The sequence below is a fragment of the Styela clava genome, chromosome 13 (assembly GCF_964204865.1).
Source record: "Styela clava chromosome 13, kaStyClav1.hap1.2, whole genome shotgun sequence".
Taxonomy (NCBI): domain Eukaryota; kingdom Metazoa; phylum Chordata; class Ascidiacea; order Stolidobranchia; family Styelidae; genus Styela; species Styela clava.
Genome location: NC_135262.1, coordinates 984,160 through 1,004,161, shown reverse-complemented (window position 1 = coordinate 1,004,161; position 20,002 = coordinate 984,160). Strand labels below are relative to the sequence as shown.

General features: G+C 35.8%; 1 protein-coding gene across 1 annotated transcript in view; it reads left to right on the top strand.

The window, feature by feature from the left end:
- LOC120333316 (dynein axonemal heavy chain 8-like) overlaps window positions 1-9,655 on the top strand; it is an 85,435-nt gene extending 75,780 nt beyond the window's left edge. Inside the window, exons 86-95 of the mRNA XM_078119155.1 lie at window positions 285-448; window positions 849-1,060; window positions 4,388-4,531; window positions 4,789-4,939; window positions 5,883-6,034; window positions 6,579-6,812; window positions 7,275-7,427; window positions 7,793-7,982; window positions 8,229-8,350; window positions 9,218-9,655. Coding sequence (XP_077975281.1) covers window positions 285-448; window positions 849-1,060; window positions 4,388-4,531; window positions 4,789-4,939; window positions 5,883-6,034; window positions 6,579-6,812; window positions 7,275-7,427; window positions 7,793-7,982; window positions 8,229-8,350; window positions 9,218-9,505 — 1,810 coding nt within the window. The 3' untranslated portion in view covers window positions 9,506-9,655. The remainder of the gene's footprint in view (window positions 1-284; window positions 449-848; window positions 1,061-4,387; window positions 4,532-4,788; window positions 4,940-5,882; window positions 6,035-6,578; window positions 6,813-7,274; window positions 7,428-7,792; window positions 7,983-8,228; window positions 8,351-9,217) is intronic.
- The last annotated feature ends 10,347 nt before the right edge of the window (window positions 9,656-20,002 follow it).

The window sequence follows — 20,002 nt, the reverse complement described above, 5'->3', positions numbered from 1 at the left end:
AGGCGTTATGATAGACATACTCCTGTACATACCAAGTTGAATGAGCTTCAACCCTCTGATATTATATCATTCAGGTATGCAGACCCAGACCAATTGCCCTCCTGGATTGGGTTTTAAGAGGTCCAATAATGAAAACCTAGCGTGGACTCTCAAAAACCCCAGTATTTTCTGAGATTAATGCTATTAACACATACAGAATTTTTGTTTGATTAAGATTTTTCATTCTGAGATTTTCTGAGATGTGTCGTTTTTAAATTGGAGAGGGGATTTACCGTTTTTTTTAGGTATGCAGACCCAGTGCTTCTCAACCTTGAAGAGATGCATTTGGAAAGCACCATCAGAGTCCCTATGGTTTGTCTGCTTTCGCAAGGCTCTGATCCTACAAACCAGATATCAGATCTTTCTAAGAAGAAAAATATTGAAGTCAGAGCTATCTCTATGGGACAAGGTCAGTACTTGAAGTTGATGTTTACCCTGAGAGAGAAGAAAGTTGATGAGACGCCTATATTATTGGATAATTATTTCATATTCATCTCAAGCCAAATCATGCTCATATTTCATAGGAATTGTAGTTAGAGTGTTGGACTTGACTATGTTTGCACCAAATGTTATTGAAGATCTCACATTCAAACCCTATGCCCATCTCACCTTTTGTCTACTAATCTGAGTAGACGATGCAGAACTTTCAAGAAACATTCAATCATTTAATTTTATTCATGTGGAATGCTTACTCAACTACTCCTCTATTGCCTTAGGACAGTAACTGGCTGTCTCTGCAATATTATTGAGCCTTAATTAATGCTCTAATCGGATCTATACATTGAGTTTAATTCATTGCATTCATTCAGGCCAAGAAGTCCATGCACGGCGTCTAGTTAGCACCTTGATGCAGACTGGTGGATGGGCTTTGCTACAGAACTGCCATCTTGGATTGGATTTTATGGATGAGTTGTTGGAGACTGTGCAGACATCTGAGAATGTCCATGCTGCATTCAGGGTTTGGATCACAGCTGAGGAACACCCTAAGTTCCCTATCACTTTGCTTCAGTCTAGCATTAAGGTAGCTTATTTTTGTATAAAGTATGTTAGAATTGAAGATTTATTCAAAATTGGGCGAAATCCGCTTTGTGATGACACAGAATGAATGTTGTGTTCATTCTTCTGTGTAAAAGTTGATGAAAAGTTATAAATGGATTTGAATTTCGTTGTCTGCTATTCCAATCCGTTTGCCCATATCAAACCACTTAGTGCTTCAGTTTGGGTCAGCAACAATACTGAGTATCACATGTGTGCCATCTCATAACCATCTAATAAGTATAAAATCACACAACATCATTTATGATCACATATCATCAGACAGCATCACTCTTCATTACATAACATCAAACAGCATCACTCATCATGACATAACATCAAACAGCATCACATAACATCAAACAGCATTGCATAATAATAAATAGCGTCACATATCAAACAACATCACTCATCATTGCATAACATCAAACAGCATTGCATAATTGTAAATAGCGTCACATATCATCAAACAGCATCACTCATATTAGTTAAACGATATGGACCTTTCCCCGAGCATCGACTTCCTTGTTTACTTCGTGACATTCGCCAATCAGCAAGATGCAAAAAGTGATGTAACAATGCCCCCTTTTCGCATCCGCTCAGACACTTTTCTCACTCAGACAGATTTTCAAGCGTGATTGTAAACATTACCTCGTTTTCGCGTTTTTGAACTCTATTCGTTAGTTTTCAGTTGTGTTTTGGGAACTTAAATAAAAATCAGATAATTCAATGATCACTCTGTCTTTCTAGGAGTTTTAATTTAATTGCAGTAATAAAAATTAGTGTAGAAATAGCTGTGATAGACTAGCCTGAAATTCTTTACCTGTACTTTTAAAAAACAGATTGTTGTATGCGATGAATCATAATGATGGTTTGAAACACATACCCCATTTTACAGACGCCAACTCGCAAAAGCACTCTTAAAATAGCCTTGACAATTTTGCAATGGTAAAGTATGGGGGAGAATTTTCCGAGGGTCAAAGGTCGGGGAAAGGTCCATAAAAGAGACAGGATACATGTTTATTAAGACCTTTTTGGCCTAAGACACAGATGTGCGATATGCACCCTAACAAGTATAACTGCAGTTTAGGACTGCTGCGTTATAGTAGGTAAACAAATACCACTCTTGTACAATACACAGGACAAAGAGGTACGTCACCACGACGAAATGTACAATAGTCAGTTTATGGCACGTTCATGTCTCAGGTTCTGATGTGAAGGGATCGGAATAGGTTTTAAATCGCATTTTTGTGAGTTTACAATAGACTGTACGAAATACGTAAAAATTTGTTCCAGACATGACCTTCCCAAAAACCAACATTGGGTGGGACCACGACAAGGATTAGGTTCTAAGAAGGTAAACAATAAACGACATATGTAGAAATTCTTTGTTTACACTCGAGTAGTTAATCTTAAATTGTATGCAACCAAAGAAATGGGAACAATAGAGTCTGGCATAAAAAAGCAGGTCAGTTTCGTAGGCGCTATTGTGTGGAATTTATTGTCACCACGTCTCAGCATGATAAATTTGAATTTGTATAAGATGATCTTTTCATTAGCGACGATCCAACGAAGTAACTGTACAAAGCTAATAAACCATAAAAATATGCAGGAACTAGAGACAATAGATCAGTGGGTTGCCCGAGACTTGTTTCCTGAGCAATGGGAGTTGGTTGCATCCACGATGACATAGTTCAGTGGTTCTTAAACTTTTTCGAGCGCGACCCAAATCTGAGTTTTATGAATACTCGCGACCCAATCCTAAAAAACGCAAAATGTGTTTTTAATGTTAGTACAGTTTGACTCAAATACAGACAACTATTTATTAGAAACAGTCCATTGACTCAGTGAGATTGATGAAACTGAAATTTCCTTTTTCATTATATCTTCAATACACAGCTCTATTTTACTTAACGCAATACGCAAGTTGTCACGGGTATCGAAGCGATTGCGAGCTTAGTTTTGATAACCGTCAGTGCCAAATATCCTCGCTCGCACAAGTGCCTTGTCGCGAATTGTAGCAGAAAAGGCGTCCGCTGTCCGTCGCAAACACGACATCCTAGCTGGCCTTCGGCATCTCTCGCAATATAGGCCTACAACTTTTTACTTGTCACATGTGCACGCACTGCTTCGTTCGCGGTAAATGGTGCCTCGAGATGAAGTCACATTTTCTCTAGATATTGAATAATCTAATGTCGAGAAGCGAGATTTTTCATTGCGTCGTCTATTACAATTTTCATTACCAAAAAGACACCCATTTTTGGTTATTTTAATCCACTAAGACGACATTCCATGCGGTCAACACAACGACAAGCGACGTGCATGGTTACCGATACCATAAAATTAATACACGTGACTGGCATATCAGAATTGTGATGTAACAATGAGCTCAAGACAGTTCTCTCCGTGAATGAAATTTTTTATTTCATTATTTTTAAATACCAGAGTTTAGAAGCTAAATTGAAACATTGGGAAAGCTGAAAATTCGTCCTTCTCCTCTTAGATTGCCCTTGCATTGACGACCTTGTCGCGACCCATACTTTAAGAACCACTGACATAGTTAGTCAAACGGAGATATTTTTCATCTGCCAGTCTTTTCTCAACTTTTGTTCACCAATCATCGAAGAGCCCTTTGTAAATAGCGTCACATATCATCAGACAGCATCACTCACCATCACATATCATCAAACACCATCGCTCATCATGACATAACATCAAACAGCATTGCGTAATAGTAAATAGCGTCACATATCATCAAACACCATCACTCATCATGACATAACATCAAACAGCATTGCGTAATAGTGAATAGCATCACTCATCATGACATAACATCAAACAGCATCGCATAATAGTAAATAGCGCCACATAACATCAAGCAAAATCACTCATCATGAAATAACATAACATCAAACAGCATTGCGTAATAGTAAATAGCGTCACATATCATCAGACAGCATCACTCATGACATAACATCAAACAGCATCGCATGATAGTAAATAGCGTCACTTAACATCAAACAGCATTGCATAATTGTAAATAGCGTCACATATCATCAAACAGCATCACTCATCATGACATATCATCAAACAGCATCACTTATCTTCACATGACATACAATAGCATCATTAGCGTCTCATAACATCACACTGCATCGTGTATCACCACATTACAACAAATAACATCACATGGCACTAATAGTATCACACAAACTGCATCATTTATCGTCATATAACATTACATAGCACCGATCTTGCATTATGTTCACATGTGCAATTAATTGTTAACCACGCTTTTCAACTTTTTTCACAGTTTACAAATGAACCACCCCAAGGAGTGAAGGCTGGCCTGATGCGAACATTTGCAAGCATATCACAAGATCAACTTGATGTGAACAATCTTCCACAATGGAAACCTCTGCTTTATGCCATTGCTTTCCTGCATACATCTGTACAGGTCAGTATTTTACCCATTAGGACCTTTTAAAACTAAACTGTCGGGTTAGAATTTTATGTTTGATGAGGAAATGCTGTTGGTCCCCCTGGTCGCCTGTTGTACACCTATTTTATTAATTACAATATCATTCCCATTGAATTCCAGTCAATTCTGGGTAATCAACTTCTCAAGTACCATCACCAAACGAATAGCAGTTGTTTATATAATTACAATTCGGTGATAAATATCGGGGGAAATAAAGTTTTTTTGCTTTTCAGGAACGTCGCAAGTTTGGTCCTCTGGGTTGGAACATTCCATATGAGTTCAACACATCTGATCATTTTGCCACAGTGCAATTCCTGCAGAATCATTTGGATGATCTTGATCCAAAACGTGGAATACAGTGGAACACCGTTCGATACATGATTGGTTGGTAACTTTTATGCCTCTTTTTCTCTTTTTTTTGTTGGAGTAAGTGTTTGGGGCAGAGACCACATCGCACCTCTCGAATATTGAACTGTTAACAAACAAGCGCTAATGTTCTTCTTTACAACTTATTGTGGCCTTTGGGACAGTTGGGTTCATAGTGCATCTGCAAATCTTGGTTAATAAATTGGCTAAATCTTAACAAAACAGTGCCATCAGGAGTGAAGCCTGTAGTTCGTTTATATAACTTGGCCTTCATATAGTTAAAGATTTAGATTTTGAAGGTTTGCCGGACAGGATGGAATGAAGGAGGTAGACTGTGCATCATTGGCCTATTCAAGATAGCTTTCGAAACGCCATTGGGTGCTTTTCTGAAGCGTTGTATAAATTGGAACCCAATAAAAACTTGAAACAGTTATATGAATGCAAAACTACCAGACTGATAATTGCCTTAGCCTTGCAATATACGTTATTCATAGGCCCAGTTTACTCTATCATACTACACATACTGTTATGTTAATTAATCATTTTAGCTTTCCAAATATTAGTGGCAACTTTTCTCTCTGTATGAACTGAAACCCAATTAAAAATCATCTGAAGCCCTGTAGCAAATCAACAAACTGACAATTGCATCAGCCTTGCAATAAAAGTTAACCAAATGCAAATTCGACATGTTGCTTCCTAAACATCAGGCTGCGCTGCCTTAAAGCCTCGATAAAGTGGTATTTCAAATATATGTGCCCAAAGCTATTTATTTAACACACACTTTCTCGCATCAAATTACTTCCATGTGTATCAGTTAGTACTTGTTTAAAGCCTTAGATTGAGTGAATTTTTTCATGCAAGGTAAATCGGTAGATATTTATATTTGCCTTGCAATAATATCATACTTAGTTTTTGATCATTATATTTTCATAGCAGTTAATTATCACACACTTTCTCCTAGGTGAGGTCCAATATGGCGGACGTGTCACTGATGATTATGACAAACGACTCCTAAATACATTTGCACAAGTTTGGTTCCATGAACAAATGTTTGGAGACAAATTTTGTTTTTATACCGGATATATCATTCCACCATTCAAGACTGTTAAAGAGGTTTGATTTGTTTGCTGACTATATATGATTAAAGTATTGTTCATGCTATCTTGAGAAACAATTGGGGCATTGTATACCATCTGTATCACAGCTATATGGGACTATAGCTCTTTGAGATTAACTCAAGAGCTTGTTTCTTGCTATCCAGTTTTTTGTCGATGTCCGCAATGGTTTGGATTCGTATCATGGTTATATTTGTTAAGTTAAATTCTCAAATTTTAGTCAAACTTTTAACTGAGACAGTTTCAGATTTTTCAGTACAAACGTTTTCTATAATATATCACACCCAGAGTTTGAACTGCCTGTCCCGTCGCTCATAGATTCTCTAATATAATATAGTGTCTGTTTACCTTCTTAACCTATAAAAATAAACACACCATTGGCCTATCCAAATTGTTGACATTGGTTCAAAGATCTGACTGATGCTGCCTATCATGACTTGAAGGCGCTGATTTATACTGGCATTTGGCTTCCTTATATAAAAATACAATACCACTTGCTATACAATGATTCTTGTTCACTTTATTGCTTACCTTGCACAAAGGTTTTGGATGCGATTGAGGAGCTTCCTCTCACTGATACTCCTATGGTGTTTGGTCTTCACATGAATGCAGACATCACATACCAAACCAACACTGCAACCAGTATATTGGACACCATACTCAGCGTTCAACCGAAAGATTCTGGAGGAGGTTCAGGGGAAACGAGAGAGTCTGTTGTCTTTAGACAAGCTCATGATATGCTGATGAAATTACCACCGGATTACGTCGCCCATGAGGTGAGTGTGTGTGGAATGAATAATTTGTAACAGGGGTTTTGAATGGCCAGGTATGACCAAAATTAATTATTCAAATACATGCTAAATTTATTGTATTTGGTATTATATATTTCTAATTGGGAAAATCAAAATCTTTTTTGTCCAAATATCTATCATTTTAAAGTTAATGGGTAGACTGGGAAGCGCTTGATATGATGTCAACTAAAAAATAGAGAATCAATCTGGACGGTGTTTCATTTTATGGAAATAAATTTATGCAAATCTTTTAGATGCCATTTAGAATATTTTCATATTCCAAAAAAAAATTTGCAGAGAGCTTTCAATAAATAGAAAGACAGCTGGTACAGATCATCATATATATTTTTGAACCATTCTATCACTTTCCTAATTTTGTGGCTGAATTTTGGATTACTAGTCGGATAAGCTCATAGCACATTTCAAAATGATTTTCTTTGTTTTCAGGTTCGTGCAAGACTAGTGAAGATGGGGGTTCTGAATTCCCTGAATATCTTCCTTCGTCAAGAGATTGACCGAATGCAGAAGGTCATAACGCTGGTGCGAACCACACTCACTGATTTGAAACTTGCCATTGAAGGAACTATCATTATGAGCGAGGTAAGAGAGTTGATATCTATCTGGCAGTTTAGGTTTCAAATATTTTGAGTGCGTTTACACTTGTGGTCTAGTGATTAAATCATTGGAATCATGTTGGAGTCTCGTCCAGGTTGGTAATTGGGTAGGCAATGCTTTAACCAAGAAGATGTGTGGGCTTAAAACGCTTAGTCGTAGTCACAAGCCATAAACTCGCTGACAGCATCAAATTTTTCCTTATTGAATTCCAGTTTGATAGAGTTGATGCAAGATTTGATTAAATTCAAGTCAACGCTGTTAAGAAATCAACTAGGAAGAATGAAACTGGACATTTTCAAATAAAGACTTTTGGCATGATTTGATTTCAATAATTCCAATTTGTTACTTAGAACCTTCGTGATGCTTTGGACAACATGTTCGATGCAAAAGTACCAACACAATGGCGTAAAGTTTCTTGGGAATCGTCCACCATTGGGTTCTGGTTCACAGAGTTACTTGAGAGAAACACTCAACTCTCCAAATGGATTTTTGAGGGAAGACCAATATGTTTCTGGATGACAGGATTCTTTAACCCACAAGGTTTGCTAATCATTTTCATTTTTGATGTCGATTGTTAAGTATGGTAAACTTTAGCCTCGAAAGTCTTCCAAGTAGGTGACACATTCACAGCTCTTGCGAGCTAGCTACAAAATGTATCAGATCTCAGGGGGAATTGGGAAGTAAAAATGCCCTCAATGCAGACGTGAATTTCTGCTACAGTATTCTTGCCTTATACATAGACGACCTTTAACGCAAAGACATAAGGAGTTACTTGTTTTCTTGTAGGTTTTCTTACAGCCATGAGACAGGAAGTTACGAGAATGCACAAAGGTTGGGCGTTGGATTCTGTTACATTGCATAATGACATGTTGAAGAGCTTCAAAGAAGATGTCACCAGCCCACCACAGGTTTATAGTATATGGTTGAACTAATCGTTCTCGTATTGATAAGGTTGTCTTAGCAGCCAGAGAGTTGACGGTATGTGCTAAAAGTTGGAGGCACTTTTGCACCGATGTATCGTCGGTTAGGCTCTGCAGCTTAGAGGTTCCGATCCTATATGACATCGTGATAAGATCGCAGGTGGGTCAGCGACCCACCTCAGTTTATAGTATATGGTTGAACCATTCTAGTATTATTAAGGTTGTCTTATTAGACAGGGAGCTCAGCGCTGTGTGCTAAAAGGCACTCTTGCAGTGATGTATCGTTGGTTAGGTTTTGAGGTTCTGATATTATATGACAACTTGATAAGATCATTTTCTCATGAGGTTGTTCGCTTATCTGCAGATCGATGTGTTTAGCTGTTTCCATATTTGTCTGTCTGAAAAGTATCGTCATTTGGAACATATGTCTGTCATGTTAAACCTGTTTTGTCATTTTGTTTTTGTCATCTTGTCATTTTAACCTGTATTGTCATTTTAAACATATGGTTGTCATGTTAAACCTGTTTTGGTCTGATAGTATTTTTTATCACGTTGATTTTGTTGTTTGTGTGCTTGATGATTTCGTAATCAGTAATTATTGCCGGCATAAGCAGATAAGATTGAACAATGTAGTTAGGATTAGGATTGGATTTACATTTATACCGTGAGGAGGAAAACGATAAGACAGTTTAATCGTATGGCAAACAACAGCCTCTCGTCTGGTCCATGTCAAGTATAGGATTAGTTAGCCAGTTATTTTATTTTGACCAGAGATTACGTGAATTAGTTTTATTGGTTTAAAATAACGTTTTTGCTGCTCCGTCACTTAAATGTAAACCTATTGTTTGATTATAGGAAGGAGTCTATATTCATGGATTGTTCTTAGACGGCGCCGCATGGGATCGTCGTAACTGTCGTTTGATGGAATCTCAACCCAAAGTACTTTTCGTGCCTCTGCCGGTTGTTCATATGTTTGCTGTCAATTCCACTGCACCAAAGGATCCGGCATTGTATCCATGCCCCGTGTATAAGAAGCCATGCCGCACTGATCTGACATACATTACTGCCGTCTATCTGAAGACACAACAAAAACCAACACATTGGATCATGCGTGGCGTGGCATTGCTTTGTGACATCAAGTAAACGCCATCTGACTTTTAGACTTACTGATTTGTTAGTTTTAGTAATGTATTTTAGTTAAAATATGTTAGAGTTTTGTCGTTATTAAGATAACAGCCTTTCCCATTGAAATGATTTGTTGAGGTTAATAAAAATGTTCCAAGTTTGTTTGAAGATGTTTGTTTTTGGATGAAAAAAAAATATTTGTAGCGGATTTATAACAGCAATCCCAACATGGCATTCAATATATTAGTCTAGTCTAGATAATCTCTTTTACACAAATACTATGGAAATATTTTTTGTTTTTGAGTCCATAAATACGCAGAAAATCACTTTTCATAATAACGGCAAAGTTCAGCAGTGCAGTTTCACTAATAAGTGTGCTCGCCAAGTCTGTAACACAAGTTGTGCCATATAACTATTCATTCTCTAATGATATCTGTGTCATGGAGCAAGGATCTGTTCTTAGTCTATTATTCTTTTTTGTTTACACAATTGATAATATACCTGAATGCAATCCTACGAATCGAACATGTTTGTTGACAACATCGAATTTATTCTTTACAGAGAAAACCTTGTTGATATATTCGCGGTGGTAAATCAAGGACTGGCCACGTTAACAGCTTGATGTTGATTACCACATTACGTCTTAAAGCCAACAAGACTAAATTTGGGTTATTTCATCCGAACAAACATATAAGTGTGATTTGAAAAAAAACATTGTTGCTTAATAGCAGTGACGTTATTATATACATATTCAGATTTAACGTGATCCAAAAGTCAAACACATACTGAGCCTCAAAAGATCTCGGAAAAAATATTTATAATTGAGTGAAGTTTCTGATTTACCATTTCTTTGAGGCGTTTGTAAAACTATAAATATGATTTTCACCACATCTCCAGCTTGGACAAACTGAACATAAAACAAATGTTGCCAGTTATGTCGCGCTGTGCAATGAACAGCAAGAATACAATGATCTATCTCAGCATGTGTTAATTTGAGCCATTGGTCAAAATATTAAGTTCTTCGGCGATTAAAATATATCATATGTTCTCAGAATATAAGGTGCAAAAGTATGAACAAAAAGCAAGTTGACGCAGTTTGCACTACACATCAATTTTCACGCCTCAACTTTTCATTGCATTTTAATGAGTTTCGAAGCCTCTGTAGTACTGATAAACATGAAAATATTTTTGTTACAAATAGTTCATTTGGCGAACTTTTTGTGACTGCTTACTGCAGAATGATACTGTTATCCCACAACGGGTCATGTCTAGTTCAGTGGTTCTCAAACTTTTCAAGTCTTGCCCCCTTTTTAAAATTTGTTGAAAGAGTGATGCTGTAGGCCTAGTTCAATGCAAAAACAGCACAGTGAAAAAAAATTGTTACGTAAAAACAAGCTTGGTAAATAGATTGAATGTTCCATAGCAGTCTATGCACAAGTCATGGATTGGGGTATCGGGTTATTTTGTCGTTTTTGATTAGTTCAGTTTAAAATCATTGTATCCGTTCCAACATCAATATCGAATTTCCACGAACGACCGCCATTCCAACAGGTGCAGTGGTCCCATCTTTTTTGCGCTCCGTTCCAACATCCACAACCAGTTTCATAAAACGATCGAAACCTCGCCCCTTTTTCTGTGGTACCCTAAGCATGTGCTTGTATATGTTGTTCATACAGCACTCTCGGAAAAAAAATTAAAACAGCAAGCGTGGTGAAGTTATTCACAAAGCTGGCTTTCTGATTGTTGCGTCACAAATAATATGTTAGTCACACGCTAACAGTATTTCAACGCATGAAATATCATGATGTTCAGGAGGTTTCCCAGTGTATTTGGGATTTCCCGAGGAAGGCAACAAACTCCAAATAATGGCGGATCCAAGTCTCATCAAAATTATTTGATGACACACAAATACAATTTTGCTACTTTGGCAAATTGGGATCACCTACCTTGATCCTGGGCTCATGTATTAACTTTAATATTTTATTCTAGTACAGTAGCGCTACACTTCCAAATCACCTAGCTTCGGCCGCAGGGATTCCCAAAGCTTTTGGGTCGGCTGACTGCTGTTTGTAAATTTTATTTTTGACGGATTGTATTATATAATCATAGCTGAAATTATAATTGCCTTTTCTGTCAGCAATGGATATTTGTCCGCTACGCTCAACCAAAAAGATATTTTAATATCGAAATTAATCAATACAGATCAATCAACAATGCGAAATTCTGGTGAAAATGTCAGTTTTAATTGAAAACTTGATATTTCATATGGAAGTTAGTATTTATATGGTGTGACATAAGTCTTTGTAATTTATATATAACTGATGCGTTTGGATGGAAAGATCCAAATATGTTTGTATATAGAAGCGATTCCACCTTCAAGTCAATATCCAATTCCTGAGAGGTTCCTTCAGCTTGTACGGTTCATTTTCATAATAAGAAAGTTCCATCGAGTAAATTAAATACTTCAAGATGCTTATTTTAAAATAAGTTTATGGCTTTTCTCTTTCTATGAGTAATATACTCTGATTCTATGAAGCTTGGTTTTCATAACTATTCCAATGTTTAAAAATGTGAATTCACAGAGATGGCCTGCCTAGTGGCTTTGGGGTTGGAATTAAGTATGTTCAAGGCCGCAAGCTTACACATCACCAAGGGTGTAGATAAATAGGATATAATAGTGCCTCACGTATTAGTCACTGCTTGTGGTATGTCTTTTTGAAAAGCAGTTATATTTTTCATTAGGCTCTAGACTAGAATATGCAAAGGTTCCTACTGATCAGGGTTGGGATTACTCAATATCGGACTTGTCATTTGTCAGTTTAGTAAAAATACTCGACATGATTGTTATTGAAGGCTTATTATTCCGAGTTATTCTATCAGATCATGTCTCAGTGGTTGCTTATGTAGTGCCTTGTTCAGAGGAAATGTGTGATTTATTTGAAGAAAGTGATATAGAAGTATGTATGAACTAATATTTAATGTGTAACTCTGTCCCACTTACAAAGCATATTCTCTATGTAAGTCTGTTGACTGTTTTTAATTATTAACTCAACATTATTGCTGTTATTAAGGTTCTTGTGCATATTAAAAATTATTAACTAATATATAAACTAATAATCTGGCCATAATGGAAGGAAAAATTGACCAATTACAATAAAAACTGGAATTGATGGAAACTCGCATCACTAACAACTTGAAAATCGAGATTAAAGCGATCGTAGAGGAAAGTATAAGGGACTTGTTCGAAGACTCCATAAGCGAACATGATAAGAAAATATCTACCCAGATCAACAAATCGGTAATGAACAACACCCAACAAATGGCTGATAAATTGGAAGCAATGTTTCATCAGTGCGACCAACTGGTCGACAAGTTTTCTAAAGTAAACCAAGATATAGAGTGTTTGCGCCTGAATACTTCCAAACTTGACACTGACCTCTGTACTGTTCAAGCCAGCCAAAACTTCATCAGTGCAGAGTTTGAGATCCAGAAAGACTATATTTCAAAACTGGACCAGGTGATTAGGGATCTGTTTGCTAAAAATGATAAACTGTTAGAAATGTATACCACCCTACAGCAACGTTTCGACCACAATTTTGAAGACCTGGCTCAGTACGTGAGGCGGGAAAACCTTGAATTTCATAGGATTCCATAGGGGAAAATACTGATAATATCATTGTTAAAATTGGCAAAGCACTAGGAATCGAAGTTGAAAGACTGGATATCTCAGTATCTCACCGTCTTCCTAGAAGAGACGGCACCAAAATCGGACCGATCATAGTTCGTTTTACGAATAGGGATAAAAGGAACCAATTCATTGCTAAAAAGTTTGAAGCTTCTAGAATCAAAGACTTTGGGATTGCAGGTTTGTCCACTCTTTACATTAATGAGAACCTCACTAATTTTCGCAATATTCTTTTATATAATTCACGATTAGTCAAGAAATCTAAGATGTATGAGAGGCTTTGGACTACCAATGGCAACATATACATGAAAAAATCCAAAGAAAGTCCTAGGATTCCCATAACCAAGCTCTCGGATTTAGAAAAACTATCCTAGATTGACTATTTATAAATCTGAATTTCTATATTAGATAAGTAAAATGGCTGCTCAGCCTTTTTGCTTTAATTGTTCTAATATTCATCCTACAAGTGAAAATAGTCTTTGCCAAAATTGTTTAAAATCTCTTTTTCCATTTCATACTTGCCCTTATTTAATAGACAGAAAACTAGAACCCCTTGACACTTCTGAATTCAATTTTGAAAATGTTAGTCCATGCCTGTCAATTGAGACTGCTGACGGTGTACGTAACATCCTAGGTTGTACCAGTTTATCTAATAATAAGTTCACTTTGGCTCATTTCAATATTCGGTCTATACAAAAGCATATTGACGAGTTGTCAAACATTATACATGATCTAAATTCTTGTTCGGCAACATGTGCTCTTTATTTATTTATATATTTGATAACTACCGTAATATTTCATTTATAGTGTCCCAAATCATGTTCCATTCTTTATTTTCTATATCATAAAGTTAATGTGCCAATCTTGTATTGCATTCATGATATTTCCTTGTTGACATGAGCTCTTTATTTGATTTTTTCTTACACTCTATTACTATTATTTAATGTTCATATTCAAAGTATTCGAAATCAAGTTATAAATGTTACATTTCTCATTTTCCATTTTATAGAGTTTTGCCAACCTTATATTTACCTTTAAGTTACTTCCTCGCCAACATGTGCTCTTTATCTCTATATTTGATAACTACTATTAATATCACATTGGAAGTGTCCCAAATCATATTACAAAATGTTACATTCTTTTTTTTCTATATTATAAATTTAATATGCCAAGCTTTTATGCATTCATGATATTTCCTTGTTGACATGAGCTCTTCATTTGATTTATTTTTTGATTGCTATTATTAAATTCTCTCATGTAAAAGAGTCCCTAATTGTGTAATAAAATGTTCCATTCAATTTTTCTATCTTATGAAGTTAATAGCTCTTTTTCATCAACCTTTGACCTACCAACGATATCTCAATACTTCTCTATTGAGATCCCTGGCCAATCTATGATAAATTAATCCATTTACTACCAATTAGTGTAAAAATCTGGATAAATGGCCTTGATTAATGAATTGTTCTATTTCTATGTACAAACACTAATATTTGATGTTTATTTTTAAAGTGTTCTGAATCATTTCACATAGTGTTATGAAATATTGCATCTTATTTATTCCTACATTAAGTCAACTGTTTTGTTTTTGCATTAACTTTCTTGATATTTTAATATCGATTGTTTGTTTATACAAATTTTATATTGTATGGCATTTTGAAATGCATTTTTTTGCTGTTTAAACCAAATTTTAATTTGTTTTGATGACACAACCCATGCTTCTGATTACATTGCACTAGTGTGTGTAGAATAGAACTCTACCCATATTTGCTTGTTCAAAATCCCACTTGATATGTTTAACTTAAATTCATTCAATAAAACAAGTTACCCAAATAAGGGGTAGCTTGTCTGACCTGCTTTCCCACTTTTTTTCGTTTCGATCATTTTATATTTTGCAATATAATTTCAATTTGTGCAAAATTCCATTATTTAAAAGAATGCTTCCATAATTGAAAATATTAAATTCATGTAAATATTGTACATAGTATAAATCGTGAGAGACATTGATATATTGACACGAACCAGTTATTTTTATGCTTATTCAATATAATTGGGTGGCAACTGACTCTGATGACCCCCAAAGGTCGTATCGTTGCCCCCCAGTCATATACCGAAAACTATTTTTTTGATATTTGCTTATGTGTGCATAAATTGTTTTTTTGGTTTGACAAAATGAAATAAACTCTCTCTCTCTCTCTCTGGTTCCAAGTAATAAGGCTCTCAGCGATATTGTGTAAATATATTTATGGACTTTGATCTCAGACAATATTTATTGTTGTATCATGCATGAAGACTATTCAATTATCTCTGATTTAAACTCGATTTATTCTGGACCAAATGAATCTTCATAGGATGTAGTAGTTTGACGTCACAGAATTCTTTACGATCTACATCGAATATTGAAATCTGTTATAACAGCGCGTAGCCATGTAGCATGTTATTATAGTATCGCAACTAGATTATATTCTATTGTGATCTACTAAACTTTGCAAAAGTGCTTGGTATTATCTAATGCTCTGTGTTATGAGCTAAAGATAGATCTAGAACCGCATTATGTTTCATTAGCAGTTTTGCATAATCAAAAATCGTGAAGTATAAGTTAGTAACGAAACTTGGTATATTTATCCTGCATTTTAGCATTTAGACAAGAAATTATTACGAAAAAGGATTGCTCTCATGCGGATAATTTGATTATTATTTGTAAGAAGAAATGGATTAAAAAAATAGTGTTTTTCACACAGCTGATGTTCGCTGAAATTCATTTTTATTAAATTGTTGCTAGATTATTTATTAGGTTAAGTTGAAACGTCAAACTGAAAAATGGGTTCTCTTGATGCATACAATTTGATTCACTGTGGAAAAATAATGATGGCACTTAAACGAGGAAGTACATAGAATTAAACTGGAATTCGCTTATCAGTTAATATTGCATTCATTCAGACTGAGCATATACAGGGTCTGGTGTAACCTAATGGCACCCTTGCTATGGATTGGAACTATGTTATTATGAATTACTGAATTCTCCTTTAAGGTCCAAACCAGAGAATTTGAACTTTTGAGAAATCCTCAACCAATTCTTGCACACTCATTCTGGAATTGCTAAAAATAGTATTATGCGAATACCAAATCATTGAATCCAGGGTGTCCATGAAGTCCCTTCACAATTTCAATTTTGTTATGAAGTCAGTTCTCAATATAAATTAACCTGATCTTTTGATGTTTTTAATCGGTCATTGTTCAAGTATTTTTACTTCATTTAATATATCTTTGAGGGCCAAAACAATATATGGTATTCAGGTCTCCGTGGACACCCTATAAATATATATATATTGTTATATTCAATATTTTCATGTACCACGATCCAGCATTCTTGCACTTTCTTGAAACAGTTGTAGCGTACCGGCAGTCTATGAAATAATTTTCCAAGTTCAGAATATCTTCCAATATGGTCTGACGTCAAATTTCTTCTCAATATTCACTTCAATTGATGATATTTTATTTATTAACTATCAATCTTAAAACCCTCTTCCAGCGGCTCAACTCATATGAGAGAATATTCATATTTAATTTTGTGATCGGTAAACTACTGTTAATATCGCTCTTAGCTCTTTGTTGACTTTATGCCCTGATATGAGAGAAGCGATAGAACCTTCCAGCCGTGACGCAAAGTGCGAATCGTATAAATACAGTGGATTTCAAAATCGCCTGTCAGACGTCTAAAAATGTCGACTCAGCTCAGACAGGAAATACTCCTTTATAATGACTTATTGTTGGTTTAGCATGTATTCTCAGTCATATATACTATCCCTGGCGCTGTGTTGTTTTGGTAAATAGGATTTCAACTGCTCCATAGTTGGCAAAAGTATGGAGATTTTTTGTATGTAAAAAAACGTAAAAGTAATAGCAATTTTAACGCGTGAATGCGCGTATGGGATTGTTTACGTCGTTCTACGCGCATTTCCGTCAAAAAAAATTAATTATTTTGCATTGGGGGTGGTCTGTGCAGTAATAATAAGAGCTGTGACGTCATCAAATCGGTAATTTTAGCGTTGAACTTAAATAACCTGTAAAAACAATTGTGAATTTCAGAGTAATAACCATTTACGCTATAATAGTCGTTTCGGTACTGTTGTGTTAGGAAAAACTTGACGAAAACGTTGAAGAAAAAATTAATTAATTAGGAATAAATTATTAACCCTCTACTGTACACAGATTTTCTCGAGGTCCAATTTTTGTTTAGAAATTTTCAAGATTTTTTTTGCATAAAATTTTGCATTTTTTTGGAGGAGTGTGTTTTAAAGATATATTGCTGAATAGAACTCTAGCACACGCTTTTAAAAAGCCATGAGTGAAGCTTTAGGGCTTAATGGTTGACAAAAAAAATAATTTTAAAAATACCCATGTCTAATAAAATGGGTCCACAGCTGGAAGAGAGTTCATAATTTGCACTGGACCAACGCAAAATCAAAATTTCGGTAAGATAATCGTATTTGTCGATCTTTTCCAGCCTCGGGGAAAAATTGTATTCTACCCGTAAAAAGAGGACTAACACTGTAACTTGTTGCAATAAATAATTGTGGCGATATCGAAATTTTTCAAAATTATGATAAGATAATCAAATTTTTCGATTTTTTTTCCGATCCTGGGAGGTAAAATACGAATTTGCCAATAAATAGAGAACTAATATAAGAACTTATTCTTGTAATAATATTTAATTCCAATTTCAGACAGAGAGAAAGTAAAGAGCATAGTGACTTTACAATTATGGTTGATGGTAAAGAAATACCAGCACATAAGAATGTTCTGTCAGCAGGATCAGATTATTTCCGTGCAATGTTGTCTCATGAAGTGAGTTTTGAATCATAATTTATCAAGTAATAAAAGATATTCACTTGTAAAACTAATAATTAAACGAAATGCCTTTCCAGTCCCATTGTAAAAAATATGGTTAACTACATAAATGAACCAAGAAGATTATCAAGAGAATAGATTAATCTATTGTCTTATATTTCAGAACGTTGATAGCAGCACTGGCAATGAAACAAGTATAATACTCAAGTGTGAAAACTTGCATCAATTACATTTACACTGGTAATTTTCCCAATCCTGATCGTGAGGAGCGTGAACAACTAATGTTTACCGCTCATATGCTCCAGTCAATGAACAATAATTTCAGTCAATAATTTCATTCCGCCGTTATTCATTGCAGGAATAATTTCAGGAATACAATAGAACAGTGGTTCCCAACCTGGATGTCGCGACCCCCAGGGGGGTCGCGGCGGGTTTCTAGGGGGTCGCGAAGGTCTTGCCAAACAGTAGAAAATTATACAAAACTTTAGGTTGAATATTGTCAATAGAACGCGAAGTCTGGAATGGACTCTCGTCTGCCTCTGAGAAATTTCAACTAGCTGTCGTGAGACCCCGGAATGTCGCATCTTGCTTGAAAACCAAGCGAGCGGCGCGAGATGTTTATGGCATGTTAACCCTTGTGACGTCACATGAACTCGTTTGTATCCGCGCGCCGCAAGCCCGCAATGCGGAAAACACGCGGGCTTCGAAGCAATGCCGTGGAGCGCCAGTATTTTGATACCAAGGAGTTTCCTGCAGGGTAGGCTTGTAGTCTATGTTGTTTCATCGTGAAGATTATCATGCATCCTGCTGTAACGTTATAATTCCGTTATTTTATTTACCATGGGGAAGAGGCGACAATAGGAAAATGAAGATATGAAATATGGAAGCGGATTTTTCGCTCTTCTTCATATAAAAACAAAGGCACGAAATCGAATGAAAGTCGAGGATGATATGAGATTAGCTTTCTCCAAAACTAAACCACGAATGACGCAGTTGGCTACACAGTTTCTTGCCAGTTGTCACATTCAGTAAAACTGCAGGTTGATGAAAAATTAAATTACACAATATTCACTTTGCCAAGTGCAGTCAAGTATTTTATGCCGTCTGAAATTGCCTCAAAACCATGGCGGGACTTCCAAATCATGGCCGCTATGGCCAAACCCATAGTGACTGACTTTTTAGCTGCCACAAACCAATGGCAAACCAAATGGAAAACTAAAGGCTGGTAAAATTCTGCTGCTTAACCACGACATGTCGGCTGTAATGTCAGGGCTGCCCCTGATGGTGATAAATATTGGTTAAGTTGGAACATTTTTCTTATAGATACAGTTTTGTTGGATTTGGGGTTAGGTTTCGGGTTTAAGTATATATAATTCCGCATGATAAACTAAAATCTGGTACACGACTTTGTGAATATATCGGTAATAGCGTCATAACCACGACAAGAGCTGCCATCGGTTCGTTAGTGGCAGGAGCTGCCATGAAGCGGTAAGAACTGTGTCGCTTATTTTATTGATAAGTATAGAAAGTGAGGCAGGGGGTCGCGAGATATGTGTAAACCACCGAAAGGGGAATGAAGAATATGGTCCCGCTGTAAACTCCTGGAAAGTTGTTGAAACAATGGATGGAAAAAGCATTGAGGATTGGGCTTCCATTGCTTTGAATGTTCTTTTATAAACAATGACTGAATATCCTAAATGCAAAAGCTTCTACTTGAGCCCTTCTACACTGCTATGATTGACAATCACTTCAATGATTGAAAACTTTTATTGATTTACTTATCCTACGTGTTTGTTCAAAACAGCAAATTTTCAATCTATTAATATTTTTTCTTTCTCGGTGGGATTTCACATTGTAAAAATATTTTATCCAGCAAAACTCATACTATCCAAGTCATTATTAGAACTTGAGATTATCCATATTTGAGCCTCCATATATCTAAGAATGTGTATTATTTTGATTGGTTTACTAAATACAACTGC